Consider the following 14,924-nt stretch of genomic DNA (forward strand, 5'->3'; position numbering starts at 1 on the left):
CAGGTCATTTAATTTCAACCCCCATTTCTTTATTTAGGTCTAAAGGTGAAAAGGTCAACAACTTATTTTAGGGATTTCTCAAGTTTATTGTGCTGCATGACATTGTTTGTTTGTCTGTGAGCAGGACATCTCAAGTTGTGGATGGATTCAGACGAAATTTGGTGGACAGATGGTCGAGTGTGTGACGAGGACGAATGGATTTGATTTTGGTGAAAATCTGGATCCGATAATTTTTTCATGATTCTCTTGATGGGACCAAAAACAATATGTAACACACTATTTCAAAAAGTTATGGACGTGTTATGACAAAACTTGGTGGACGAGTTGGTTACGTGACGAGAATAAACCAATTCGATTTTGGTTTCGGTCTGAATCCAGATCCGGCCTATCAGTGGGATACAAAACATAAACTGTTCATTTGGGCAGAGGTATGCGCTCTACCGAGTGCCATTCTATTCCGTCTTGCTTTCCGTTGTGCCAAACTTTCAACTTTCCTGGCTTGTGAATATATTCATGTCACAGCACGAGTCGTACAAAGGACTGTCCCGGTGCTCGAAGCACATTCCCAATATGCTACATACGTAATGCTCAATGGTTCGTACGTCAGGCACAATAAAGCGCTGTTACATTTGGTCGTGTACTGTATAGAAGAACACCTTTAGAGGCCATTTTTCCCCGCAGAGCAGGGGTTGGCCTTTTTCGGGCACCGTGGTCCCCTTTTTGAAGCAATGTTTTATGGCCGGATGCCCTCGCTGCCACCAGCCCCGTTAGTCGCCTCTTGCGACACACAGGGAATTACCAGTGAACTGGTACTCAATTAGCCGACCTCGGAAGGATGGGATGAGAGGCTGAGTCAACCCCCCTGGTGTTAATTCATTGATCGACCGGGATTCGAACTCAGGATCCTAGGATCCCAAGCTGGAACCCTAACCGCTAAACCAACACCATGCCCGGTCATGTGCCGTATATTTTATATGACCGAACCACTGGACCAATTTCCCTGACATTTGCTGCACCGCATTATTTTCACGTGTGGAAGATCAAGGTCCCAATAAAACGTTCAATTTGTAATCAAATTGATGTAAACATATTTAATAACGGTGCTTTCGGCAGTTAATGCCACAAGTTGGGTTGCCCCCCTTTGTGGGAAACGAGGCAGAGCTTGCCTTGCGCCTTCGAAGGTCGTGCTCTATCGGGAATCTAACCAATTGCATGGAAATATTTATTTTCCATATGCAGAATGGAAATTGATACGCAAAGGATCGGCCCACAGTCTCCGTGGGACTACGCTGAGCGTAACAAATGGTTGCATGATCCTTGCACGACCTTAAACAAGGAAATGAACCAAAATGGCCCATAATTGCTGCGTTGCACACCAGAGTTGATGTTTTTATGACAGCTGTAAACACCAATCGTCTTGACTCTTGATCTTTTACAAAAGTCAAAATAACCTGATCAAGATCAGGTGACCCAACTCTTAGTTGATGGCTCAAGCATGGGGAAGAGGGATTTCTTAGTAATTTGAACTTTTTCGACTTTGGTCCTTGTATATTATTATCAGTTGGTACTCACTGTACATTGATTTGTCAGATCCTTATTTCACCTCAAATTCAACCCCCTTCACTCTCCTTCGAACCACTGTTTCTCTTTTCCACAGGAAAATTCGCCGTCTGCTCTCTGCGGCACAAGTGAAGCGTGCTGCTCGTCGTCCATACAACAAGGTTGCGGTGAAGATAATACTTCCTGGTCTGCGTCCACCTGTCAATGATGAGCCGATCGTCATCGAAGACTGAGAGATCCGTTGGCTCTCTTCATTCTGACCCATTTGCAGTTTCATCCTTCTTACCCCCATTATACTTTTCCTCTCCCACAGCTTTTTTTGGCGAGTTGCGAACTTTAGTCGAGGCTTGGGAGTCAAATTGATGACCTGATGCAATGGATGTGTGATGGGAAGGGTTGGAGGAGGAGGAGGAGGAGGAGGAGGGGCATCATGTATCTTGGTCACGTGAGTTTGCCTGTGAAACGGAATTTTCTCATCCGTCCCCCTCCCTTCGAGACTGTAATTTTAATTGTGCGGTTTGTAAGTCCCGAGAGATCAATGGTTCATTTTTCAGTACTAAAGTGCACAGCCATTGTTGGTGTCTTCTTCTTCATGCTGAACCATCCCAAATATGCCCCCTCCCCTCCCTTTGTATCTCGATGATGACCCACTTGTTTCACCACTGCCTTTTTTTGTCTTTTTCTTTTTTACTCTCTTCCTAACCCAAGGTTTGTTTTGTACACAGGCCTGCTCTTTTAGCACACGAGTCTTCAGTTTTTACTGTTGTTTTTCTGTTTTACTTGAGTTTTTTAACATTTGTTTTCTTGTCATTTTGTAGCAATGAACTGCATTTCATAGATCAGTATTTAGATTGGTTCTGCCAATCTTTTAAACTTTTTTTTCCCCACCCTCTCCTCCTACATTTCCTCCTTTTCCAGTTCGAAGCCTTGTACTGACGTTATTCCAGCTTTATTTTTCCCTTGTTTGTCTCATCTTTCCCTCTTCTTTGCACTGATCTTTTTTGTTTGTTTTCAGTTTTTGGGATAGAGATAAAAGAAGAAGAAGGAGAGGCTTTTTTCACTTGAACCGTCTTCATTCATATGCAAGCATCAAACGTTTTGGCTTGTTCCTTCATTTTGGTTCTTTAAAACAAAATTTTTCATAAGGTCCGTGTGCGGATGTACCGATTTTCCTCAGCTGTTGGTTGAGTAATCGCTGCTGCACATGGACCGACCGGTATTTGTGTGTGGAAGTGGATTCTTGAGTTTGGATGAAACCTCAGCCTCCCACTCTCCTTCCGTACACGCTCTTTGCCTGACCCTTCGTTGCACTCCTAATCGGTTGCTCCAATCACACCCATCTCTGACCATTTTTGTTCCGGAGCGTGATTTCCGTCTCTGCTAAGCTTGTACTCGTCTATCGGATTCGCTCTCTCGATTCTGCACCTCCTGTCCCATGTCTGCTGCCTAAGTCCGCCAGCGCGTTGATACGTGGATCGAACTCCATTTGGTAAGAGCAGTGAAAGGCTCGTTTCCCGTCACGAGGAAGACACTTTGTGTAAAATAGGATTGCCTTGTGTTTGATTTGACCATTTCCCGAGCGATGTTCTTTCGTCAAAAAGCAGTTCCCTTTCATAATGTGTATATACTTGTGTTTTATTTTGTGTGTATTTTCTTTTTTTTAACATTTGGTTGAACTGTGTGATAGGCGGTCAAGATACTTTCAGATTGGGTCTCCAAGAAATGTTTAAAATTGTTGTTTTTGTTCCCCCCCCCCACCCAACCCCTTTTTTATTCTCTATATGCCCTCACTGTTCAAGGTTTGGGAAAAATAAATCCATAAAACTCCAAGACTTGCTGATATTTCGAAGTTCTCCTTTTTTCCCTGGCTTCTCAAAACGTTCCAGTCTCTCATTTGCCCGACTTGAACATGTAGCTTCAGCGTTATGCATACGGTCCTTTCAGCATCGATTCTCTGTACGTTGTCTGTCCTGCTGCTGACATTTTTTTTTCCCTTTGCTTCCCTTTGTACTTCCGCTCTCACCGCACTCCCCTACTGTGCTGTTCTCAACCCTATCCCCTCACCTTTGCTCTCCCACTTCCGCCCCCATGCACACTTTGGTCTGATCCCCGCACCTCGCCTTGAGCATTCTACTTTCTAAGGTTTGCCATTACCCTCTTGTTTCCACCCCCAAACTTCCACTCACTGTGCTTTGTTGAGCTTAACAATATTTTGTGAATTTTGGGAATCCTTCACTCTCTGGGAAGTTCTTGCCAATAAAAGTGATTATGCAAACTTTTATTTTCTTGTGTTCTATTTAGAACTGTTCTTGTGAAAAAGAAAATAAAGATTGCAAATGTGTAGTATTTTGAGACTAGTAATACCCACTCCTTTAGAGAGCGAAATATGGCGTTAGTGAATCAGTTGCACGACACCTTGTCTCCAGGTGAAAATTGCAAATATGAAAATGTAGGAAAAAGTACAAGTCGAGATGCATGTTTTTATTGAGAATCGATACGTTTTTGCATTAAATAAATGTTTTAGCAGCAATTTGCATTATTACAGGACGTAGGTTTTTTGTTTTTTTTTTGGACATTTTATTTTTAAAGTTACCATCGAAGCTACACAAGAATCGATATACACCCGAAATTGGACGATAGTTTTCAGAACACGTCACTTTTGAAATGATGGAAGAATGCTCACGAGGCCTTTTGCGCATGCGCTTTCCTTTACTCAGTTCTGCTCTTCTGGGCACTTTTTACCTGCCGTTATGAGTGTGAAACCCGACTGAACAAGTCTTTTCAATTAAATTTTCAGCATTTAAATGAGGAAATTAAAAAATAGTCAAACATAATTGTGTTCCTGGATACAAATCGGACTCACGGAAGTATAGGAAATACCAGATCTATGCCCGGATGAACCTGAGGTGTTTCTATCATTTACTATTAATACAAGCGAATACCAGCCGCAATGGACGCGCGCGCGCGCGCGCACACACACACACACACACACACACACACACACACACACACACACACACACACACACATACACCCGGACGCTTCTCCTTTTGGCAATAGATGCAAAAATCTAGTACAATTAATTTGGAGAGTCACTTTTTTTAAATTCCCGGGTCCAAATCCAAATCTTCACCAAAGTCTAATCATTTCGTCCTCGCCACACCCAACCTGCACACCAAATTTCATCTGAATCTGTTCACTATTTTTTTTATATATCTTGTTCACAGACAAACAAACAAGGAATATGTCATTCATAGCATACTCGTGAAATCCCATAAATAAGTTGTTGATCTTTGGCTTATTTTTTGGCTAACAACCTTTTTGGCCGATGTTGATCTCAAAATAATTAGATTAATGAATGGGATTTAATTGATATATGTGGGAAAATGACATTCCCAGACCAGGAAAACAATTATTGGTTGAATTCAGTGATGTAATATACAAATCCTCCTCAAATTTCAAGTCGATCAGATGGAAATGGACGATTTTTAGAAATGTGGCCTATGTTGACCTTTTGGTCAAAGGTGACCTCAAAAAGAATTGGTGGTTAAATTCAGTGGCCTGATATGCAAATTCTCTTCAAATTTCCAAGTCAATAGGATGAAAATTGAGGATTTCAGAAATTCGACTGAGTTGTTGACCTTTTGACCTCAATTAATGGGCTTCTTCCTCATGACAACTCTACCATTTGGTGAAGCTTCGTAAAGATCGGTTTAAGATTGTAACCTGTAGCGATTGAGATACAAACACACAAAGACCGAGGAGAAAAAGACAAAATGTCATAGCCCCTGTGGTGTTAGTAATTTTGCTGTACAGAGTAAAAGGCCTCAGTCAGCCATCTTTGGTCGGATTACAAAACCACATTTTCTGCATATGTATACTCATGTACTGTACTGTCTTTGTGCCAAGTTTAAAGAAAATCGGTCCATGCATGTCCGAGAAATGGTTGGGGACACATTTAAATGACAAAATGGCCGCCAGTCGGCCATCATCTGATCTTGAAACAAAATGACGTGCATATGTGCTAATCCGTCATTCATTATATATATGTGTGCCAAGATTGAACAACATCGGTCTATGCGTGTCCGAGAAATTGTTGAGGACCTTTTCAATATCGGGGTTTTTATTCCTCCGCCAACGAAGTCGCCGGAGGCATTGTGTTCTCGGGTTGTCTGTCCGTCCGTACGGGCTAAACCTCGTTTTTCTAAGCAACCACATGTCCGATTTAGACAAAAATTTCAGTGTACTAGTGACACCATTGCAGAATGTTTTTATGATAATTGTGATGTCATAGGTCACGTGGTATGGCAGCCATCTTGGATCAAAAGCAAATGATTCAAATTTTATTTCTCGGAAACTGCTGAATGGAAAAATTTGAAACTTGGCACATTGTCAAGTACTCCCAATGGAGAACAAAAGCATGATAATGACATCATGGCTGAAGTATACCAGCCAAAAATGCTTTCATCGAATTCCTTATCCTAAAAATCTGAAATTGCATGCACATGATCTATGACCCATTTTTATTGAAATATAAAATTTATGATGTAATAGGTCACATGGTTTGGCAGCCATATTGGATTGAAGGAAAATATTAAATAATTATATCTCTGAAACCGCTCACCCTATCGATGCAAAATTTAACAAATATCATCTAACAGCACTGTTGCATATAGTTTGAAAATGATGACGTCATAGGTCACGTGGTTTGGCAGCCATATTGGATAGAAAAACTAACCTTATCCGATCAACACGAAACTTCACAAACGTGATCCCCTACCCATACATATGCAGAGTGTACATTTTTTAAGGTCATATGTCATGTGGTACGGCAGCCATATTAGCTTGAAAGCCGATATTTTAAAAAAATCCCTTCTCTGGAAGGGCTTCACCGATCGATGCTAAACCTGTCATGGCTGTTGAAAATGAGATACTTCAAAACAGCTGAAAGGATTTAAATCAAACTTGTTTATTTTTAGGACAGTGAACAAGGGCATCTACCTGTTGTGGGATTATGCGAATTGAGTACCAGTTCACTGGTAATTCCCTGCTTGTCGTAAAAGGCGACAAAAAGGGTTGGCGGCAGGAAGGGCATCCGGCCGTAAAACATTGCTTCAAAAAGGGGACCAACAAAAACAACAACAACCACGGTCCCCGAAAAAGGCCAACCCCCGCTTTGCGGGGAAAAATGGCCTCTAAAGGTGGTTTTTTATATTAGAGACAGTCGCATTGTTCTAGTTTTACAACTAAAATGGCTGCCAGTCGGCCATCTTTGATCGCATTGCAAAACAAAATGATGTGCATATGTGTACCATCATGTGTTGTCGTTTTGCCAAGTTTGAACAAAATCGGTCATTGCCGAGATATGTTTGCAGACGCACAGACAGACAGACAGATGGACAAGACCCAATGCATAAGCCCCCGTTTCAGACCAAGTCAAAAATCTTCGATTTTCCCAAGTAACAAATAGAACAGTGCTCGGTAGAGCACATACCTCTGCCAGGTAGATCAGTTTACGTTTTCTATCCACTGATGGGTTAGATCTGGATTCGGACCTGAACCAAAATCTAAACGGCTTGTTCTTGTCGCGTAACCAACTCGTCCACCAAGCTTTGTCATACATAACCAGTCCACAATTTTTTGAGACTAGTGGGCCCATTGGACCAAATTTTCATTGGTCTTCACCGCCTTGTAGCATACTTGCCTGTCGGCCTTGCGGGTCTTTTAGGTCCTCAGGTTCTTTGGAATCTTTTGGATCCTCGGTCTTTTGGGTCGTCTGGGTCTTTTTGGCCTTCTTGGTCTTTTGGGGCTTTTGGGTTTTTCGGGTTATTTTGGGTCATGTCGGTCTTTTGGGGACTTTTGTGTCCTTTAGGTTTTTTGGGGTATTTTGGGTCATCTGGGTCTTTTGGTTGTTTGGGTTATTTTGGGTCCTTGGGGACTTTTGGGTCATCTTGGTCTTTTGGGTTCTCAGGGACATTTATGGCATCTATATATTTTGGGTCTCTGGGCCTTTAGGATCATCTGTCTTTTGGGGACTTTCGGGTCTCTTGGGTATTTAGGGGTCTTTGGGGACTTAGGGTCTTCAAATGTTGAAGGCGTCAGCAGTCGAAAGGGTTGAATGTTAAAAGGTACATTTCAATAGTACGTAATTAGTTAATGGACGTATGTAATTGACACACACACACACACCTCCACACCTACACACCTATATATCGTGTTTGATCCAATCATTCGATGGTGAAGAATCACTTAAGAAATTAAATTCTCAGATCCAGATCTTTCCCAAAATCTAATAATTTGGTCCTTGTCCCACCTTAAACATGTCCACCAAGTTTCGTCCGAAGCCATCCACAACTTTTGGAGATGTCCAGTTCGCAGACAAACACACAGACAGGGTTGAAAACATAACCTCCATCCACCGTGAGGTGGCGGAGGTAACCATTTCTTCTTCTTCCTGCCGAGGTATGACGTGCAACCATCATGGAAAAGGAAAGAGGTTTCGGATGACAATTGTCCCATTTAATAGGAAATCACGACATTTAACCCCATGGTGCCCTCGCTCTGCCAACGTTGCCTCTCACCTTCCTCCGAGTGCCCAATTTACCACGTGACTTGCCCAAGAGTGGAGCTTCATGTATTATATATTTAATGGAGATGGGAGATGAAGGTCACTGAGGAATTGTAGGAATAGAAACGTAATTGGATTTCTTCCTCGTCATTGAACTATAATTGTCCCCGAGTGGTCGCGTTGAAAGCCACTGCAGGTGTAAAACCAGGTAATCATCAGGACGCAATAATGGGACTATTATCAAGGGTCGGAAAGGGTTGAGATTGAAGGAGGGTAATAATAAGCAGCCATTACAAATAGGAAACCAATGATCGGGTGGGTTACAGGTGAGTTGAGATGAAGCCGCAGGTGAGTTGAGATGAAGCCGCAGGTGATCGCTAGCAATGGCACGTTGAGTGGTGAAAGTTTGTAGAGTGCGAAATATATTGGAAACATCTGGAGTAAACCCTTGGTGAGTTTTCCTTTTTGTATTTGGTGCAAAAGATGTTTATTTATCGTTTATGGATGTTGAACCCTCCACGGTTACTGCAACAGAACTGTGCGTCAGCGTGAAGAGAATTCATTCGGTCATGCGTCTTCTTCTTCATTGACAACCCCATGTATCCCCACCTGGCGGGGTCGGTCGAGTCTTGCTGGAATCAGCCAGCCGGGCCTGACGTTCGATTGGGGCAGGGATTCGTAATTTGTGCAGGTGCAGGTGCCTGTGTCGAGGTAACTCACCTACTCTTTGAAAAAGATCCGAAGCACCAGGACGACAGTTTATAGTTAGGTTGAGATGACCACATAAGGTATTCCTAATCCTAATCCTGGTGTTGGTGTAACCGTTAAGGTGGCTGGCTTAAGATATTTGGGTCTTGGGTTTGAGCCCCTGTCGTAACGTGAAATAACACCAGGTGTGTTGACTCGGTCTGCCATCTTTCTGAGGTTGGCAAAACGAGCATTTTGGGATGGAAAGTCCTAGATCCTCACCCTCCGGTCACAAGATACGAAACCTTTGGGATGGGAAGTCATTGACCCTCACCCTCTGGTCACAGGATAGGTAACCTTTGGAATGGGAAGTCCTAGACCCTTACCCTCCAGTCACAGGATAGGAAACCTTTGGAATGGGAAGTCCTAGACCCTTACCCTCCAGTCACAGGATAGGAAACCTTTGGAATGGGAAGTCATCGACCCTCACCCTCCGGTCACAGGATAGGAAACCTTTGGGATGGGAAGTCCTCGACCCTCACCCTCCGGTCACAGGATAGGAAACCTTTTGGATGGGAATTCCTCGACACTCACCCTCCAGTCACACGAAAGGAAACCTTTGGGATGGGAAGTCCTCGACACTCACCCTCCAGTCACAGGACAGGAAACCTCTGGGATGGGAAGTCATTGACCCTCACCCTCCGGTCACAGGATAGGTAACCTTTGGAATGGGAAGTCCTGGACCCTTACCCTCCGGTCACAGGATAGGTAACCTTTGGGATGAGAAGTCCAAAACACTCACCCTCCGGTCACAGGATAGGTAACCTTTGGAATGGGAAGTCCTGGACCCTCACCCTCCGGTCACAGGATAGGAAACCTTTGGGATGGGAAATCCGAGACTAGACACTCACCCTCCGGTCACAGGATAGGAAACCTTTGGGATGGGAAGTTCTGGATCCTCACCCTCCGGTCACAGGATAGGAAACCTTTGGGATGGAAAGTCCTAGACACTCACCCTCCAGTCACAGGATAGGAAACCTTTGGGATGGGAAGTCCTGGTTCCTCACCCTCCGGTCACAGGATAGGAAACCTTTGGGATGGAAAGTCCTAGACACTCACCCTCCAGTCACAGGATAGGAAACCTTTGGGATGGAAAGTCCTAGATCCTCACCTTCCGGTCACAGGATAGGAAACCTTTGGAATGGGAAGTCATAGACCCTCACCGTCCGGTCACAGGATAGGAAACCTTTGGGATGGGAAGTCCTAGACCCTTACCCTCAGGTCACAGGATAGGAAACCTTTGGGATGAGAAGTCCTAGACCTTCACCCTCCGGTCACAGGATAAGAAACCTTTGGGGTGGGAAGTCCGAGACTAGACCCTCATCCTCCGGTCACAGGATAGGAAACCTTTGGGGTGGGAAGTCTGAGATCCTCACCCTCCGGTCACAGGATAGGATACCTTTGGGAAGGGAAGTCCGAGACACTCACCCTCCATGGTGTCAAACATGGTTTGGACCTTGGTTTTCATGGTGTCAAGCTTGGTTTGGAGCTTGGTTTCCATGGTGTCAAGCTTGGTTTGGACCTTGGTTTCCATGGTGTCAACCTTGGTTTGGACCTTGGTTTCCATGGTGTCGAGCTTTATTTGGACCTTGGTTTCCATGGTGTCAAACGTGGTTTGGACCTTGGTTTCCATGGTGTCAAACTTGGTTTGGACCTTGGCTTCCATGGTGTCAACCTTGGTTTCCATGGTGTCAAGCTTGGTTTGGACCTTGGCTTCCATGGTGTCAACCTTGGTTTCCATGGTGTCAAGCTTGGTTTGGACCTTCGTTTCCGTGGTGTCAAGCTTGGTTTGGAGCTTGGTTTCCATGGTGTCAACCTTGGTTTGGACCTTGGTTTTCATGGTGTCAAGCTTGGTTTGGACCTTGGTTTCCATGGTGTCAAACATGGTTTGGACCTTGGTTTTCATGGTGTCAAGCTTGGTTTGGACCTTGGTTTCCATGGTGTCAAGCTTGGTTTGGAGCTTGGTTTCCATGGTGTCAAGCTTGGTTTGGACCTTGGTTTCCATGGTGTCAAGCTTGGTTTGGACCTTGGTTTCCATGGTGTCAAGCTTGGTATGGACCTTGGTTTCCATGGTGTCAACCTTGGTTTGGACCTTGGTTTCCATGGTGTCAAGCTTGGTTTGGACCTTGGTTTCCATGGTGTCAAACTTGGTTTGGACCTTGGTTTCCATGGTGTCAAACTTGGTTTGGACCTTGGTTTCCATGGTGTCAACCTTGGTTTCCATGGTGTCAACCTTGGTTTCCATGGTGTCAAGCTTGGTTTGGACCTTGGTTTCCATGGTGTCAAGCTTGGTTTGGACCTTGGTTTCCATGGTGTCAAGCTTGGTATGGACCTTGGTTTCCATGGTGTCAACCTTGGTTTGGACCTTGGTTTCCATGGTGTCAAGCTTGGTTTGGACCTTGGTTTCCATGGTGTCAAACTTGGTTTGGACCTTGGTTTCCATGGTGTCAAACTTGGTTTGGACCTTGGTTTCCATGGTGTCAACCTTGGTTTCCATGGTGTCAACCTTGGTTTCCATGGTGTCAAGCTTGGTTTGGACCTTGGTTTCCATGGTGTCAAGCTTGGTTTGGACCTTGGTTTCCATGGTGTCCAGCTTGGTTTGGACCTTGGTTTCCATGGTGTCAAGCTTGGTTTGGACCTTGGTTTCCATGGTGTCAACCTTGGTTTGGACCTTGGTTTCCATGGTGTCAAGCTTGGTTTGGACCTTGGTTTCCATGGTGTCAAACTTGGTTTCCATGGTGTCAACCTTGGTTTCCATGGTGTCAACCTTGGTTTCCATGGTGTCAACCTTGGTTTCCATGGTGTCAACCTTGGTTTCCATGGTGTCAACCTTTGTTTGGACCTTGGTGTCCATGGTGTCAAGCTTGGTTTGGACCTTGGTTTCCATGGTGTCAAGCTTGGTTTGGACCTTGGCTTCCATGGTGTCAACCTTGGTTTCCATGGTGTCAACCTTGGTTTGGACCTTGGTTTCCATGGTATGAGCAAGATATGAGGCAGGGGAGCCAGCCGAGAGGAAAGAGTTGTACTCCACCATCTCAGATCATCCGCAAACCAAAACCACGATCTTTTCTACCCTCGTTAACCCACAGCAATCCCTCTTTTTTTTTTTCCCCCTTTTTTTTTTGTATACAGAGTCGAGGCTCGTGAAAGAGCTAACATTTATCAAACAAACAAATCAAACAAACAAGTAAACAAAGTATATAAAAAAGGGGAGCGGTCGACAAGATGTGGAGAGAAGGGGAGGAAGCACACAAACACAACATTTGAGGGCAGGGACATTGGGAGATGTGTGGGAGGCAGAGGGCCTGGGGGGAGGCAGGATAGGTATAAAACGCAAGGACACCAAGGACTTCCAGGAAAGAAGACAAAAGTCACCTCAAAAAAGTGGATTTGGGGTGAAATTAGCGGGGGTAGAAAAGATCAAGGTTTTGGATTGGGGAAGATAAGAGATGGTGGTGAACAGCCGTTTTCAAGACCTGGAGGGAGGAGTGGGATTGAAGAGAGTGAGGGTGTTTGTTCCAGAGGCGGGAGAAAAGAGGAATGAAGGAGTGAAGGTGAGCAGAGAGTCTTGATTTGGCAGTTTAACCATAAGAGGGTTGCAGGCAGATCTTGTGCGACCTGTAGGAATATTTGGGGGACAGAGCCCAGAGAGAGCTGGGGGAGCAAGGCCGGAGAGGAGTCGGTAGAAGACGGAAAGACCACCAACCTGCCTGCGGTGAGTAAGTGAAAGGCCCTCGGAGATAGCGTCATCGCGGGAGATTCCAATGATTCTGAACGCTTTGGTTTCAACGGCGTGAAGACGAGCTAGGTGTGAGGCAGGAGCACCAGCCCAGAGGGCAGAGCCGTATTCCATTGAGCTGCGGATGAAAGCCTTGTATGTGGTGAGGAGCTCAGGTGTGCCAAGGAAGGACTTCGCACGACGGAGGATGCCCAGTCGGCGACTGGCTTTGGAGGCCAGCTTGGAAATGTGGTTTTCCCAGGAAAGATCATGGCAGATAGTGAGACCCAAAAGCTTGAGTGACAGAACTTCTTGGAGAGGATTATTCAGAAAGTAGATGGGAGGGTTGTCCAGTCGGTCTTTTCGGAGAGACATCGTAAGAGTGTGAGATTTGTCAGGATTCAAAGACATGTTCCACTTGTTTGCCCAGTCTGTGATTTTGTCCAGGTCTGCAGAGAGTGAGGAGGCTGTAAACTGCCGATCTGGGGGATGAGGAATGGAGCGGCAGAGAGTGGAGTCGTCAGCAAAGAGATAGAGAGGATTTTCAAGAGAGTCAGAGAGATCATTGATGAAGACCAGAAAAAGCACAGGGCCCAGAACACTGCCTTGGGGAACTCCAGCCTGAACAGGAAGAGGAGATGAGAGAAACCCATTCAGGGCCACACGTTGACGACGACGAGAGAGGAAGTCCGCCAGCCATGCGTGGAGATTTCCATGGATACCAAAGGAGGAGAGTTTGGTGAGCAGAGCGGGGTGCCAGACCGTATCGAAGGCACGTGATATGTCGAGGGAGACAGCTCTAATTTCCTGTTTGGCATTGAGGACCTCCATCCATTGTTGAGACAGCAGAAGCAGCATGTCCAGAGTAGAGTGACCTGGTCTGAAACCAAATTGATGATCAGAGATCAAGCCATTGGAGAAGAGGACAGATTTCATATCCGAAGTAATGATGGATTCCATGACTTTGCTGATAATTGGGAGAAGGCTGATTGGTCTGTAGTTGCTAGGATCTGTTTTTGCACCTTTTTTGTGCAAAGCGGTGATGTTAGCTGATTTCCAAGCAGATGGCAGTTGACCTTGAGCAAAAGAGGGTGAAGAGAACAGAGAGAGGGTGTGAAAGAGCGGAAGAACAGGATTTTAGGACCCGTGGGCTGATGCCGTCAGGTCCAGTTGCAGAATCAGAGTCGAGAGTTGACAGAAACTTTTCCACCTTGTCAGGAGGAAAGGACACGGAGTCCAGGAGCAGCTGGGTACGGTGGGTACAGAGAGGGATGGGTTTGGGACACAAGATTTTGAGGCAAACACAGAGTTGAGGCATTCAGCTTTTTCACGTGCGGAGTCAGCTGTGTAGCCGTTTGAGGTAAGGGAGGGGATGGAGGGGGGACAAACACCAGAAACAGATTTGACCAGATGCCACCAGGATTTGGAAGAGGGAGACAGATAAGAGAGTTCGGTCTTTAGAACTGAGAGATATTGTTTCCTGGCTCTCCTGAGGGTTGACACACTTGTTTCGGGCTTTGTGAAAGGAAATGAGATTTCCTTCCGTTGGATTTGCTTTCCAGGAGACGAAGGCAAGTTGTTTCTGGGCAACAGCCTCACCACAAGATTCCGTGTACCATGGATGGGAGGAAGGGTATGACAACTGAAGACGAGATGGGATAAATCTGTGCATGAGAGAGAGCAATTTACTTTGGAAGAATTCCCAGGATGAGTTGATGTCAGAGGTGGTAGAGATGGAAGACCAGTCCAGATGATTGATGGCTGCTTGAAGACCGTGCCAGTTGGCCTGAGTGAAATGCCAGACTCGTCGATGCTGAGGAGGCTCCTTGAGAATGGTCAGAGAGATGTCCACTTTAACAAGCACATGATCAGATGAGCCGATTGGAGCAGAAGAAGAGCAGCGGACATTTTCAGGGAAGTTAGTCATAACCAAGTCCAGAAGAGAAGATGCTCCGTTGACTGAGATCCGGGTCGGGAAATTGACAGATTGTGTCAATCCCAGTGAGTCGCAGAAGTCCTTTGCTGAGGAGCCATGGCTGGTGAGAGAGGTACCCACACCCAGCCAACTGGCATGGTGACAATTGAAATCACCACATATGAGGAAGAGAGAGTTAGGATGAGTAGACAGAAGTTGGTCCATATTATCAGACATCGAGATGTAGATGGAGTCATCACTGTTTGGTGGACGGTACAACACACATATGAACAAGAGGTGGGAGCGAAGGGGAAGCCTCATTTCAAATTTCCAGTTTTCCTTCCTGAGAGTTCCCTGTCCATCTTGTCCACCCCATGTATCCTTTCCGGCTCCCATCGCTCCCCACACCCATTGTT

At 45.3% G+C, this 14,924-nt stretch overlaps 1 protein-coding gene across 10 annotated transcripts in view; it reads left to right on the plus strand.

The window, feature by feature from the left end:
- Positions 1-3,839, plus strand: part of LOC137437474 (metastasis-associated protein MTA1) — a 160,108-nt gene extending 156,269 nt beyond the window's left edge. For all 10 annotated transcript variants that reach the window (XM_078766888.1, XM_068131827.2, XM_068131830.2 and 7 more), the window contains one exon: positions 1,658-3,839. In XM_078766888.1, coding sequence (XP_078623014.1) covers positions 1,658-1,793 — 136 coding nt within the window. In that variant the 3' untranslated portion in view covers positions 1,794-3,839. The remainder of the gene's footprint in view (positions 1-1,657) is intronic.
- The last annotated feature ends 11,085 nt before the right edge of the window (positions 3,840-14,924 follow it).

This window comes from Myxine glutinosa, chromosome 12 (genome assembly GCF_964187855.1).
Source record: "Myxine glutinosa chromosome 12, kmMyxGlut1.1, whole genome shotgun sequence".
Lineage (NCBI taxonomy): Eukaryota > Metazoa > Chordata > Myxini > Myxiniformes > Myxinidae > Myxine > Myxine glutinosa.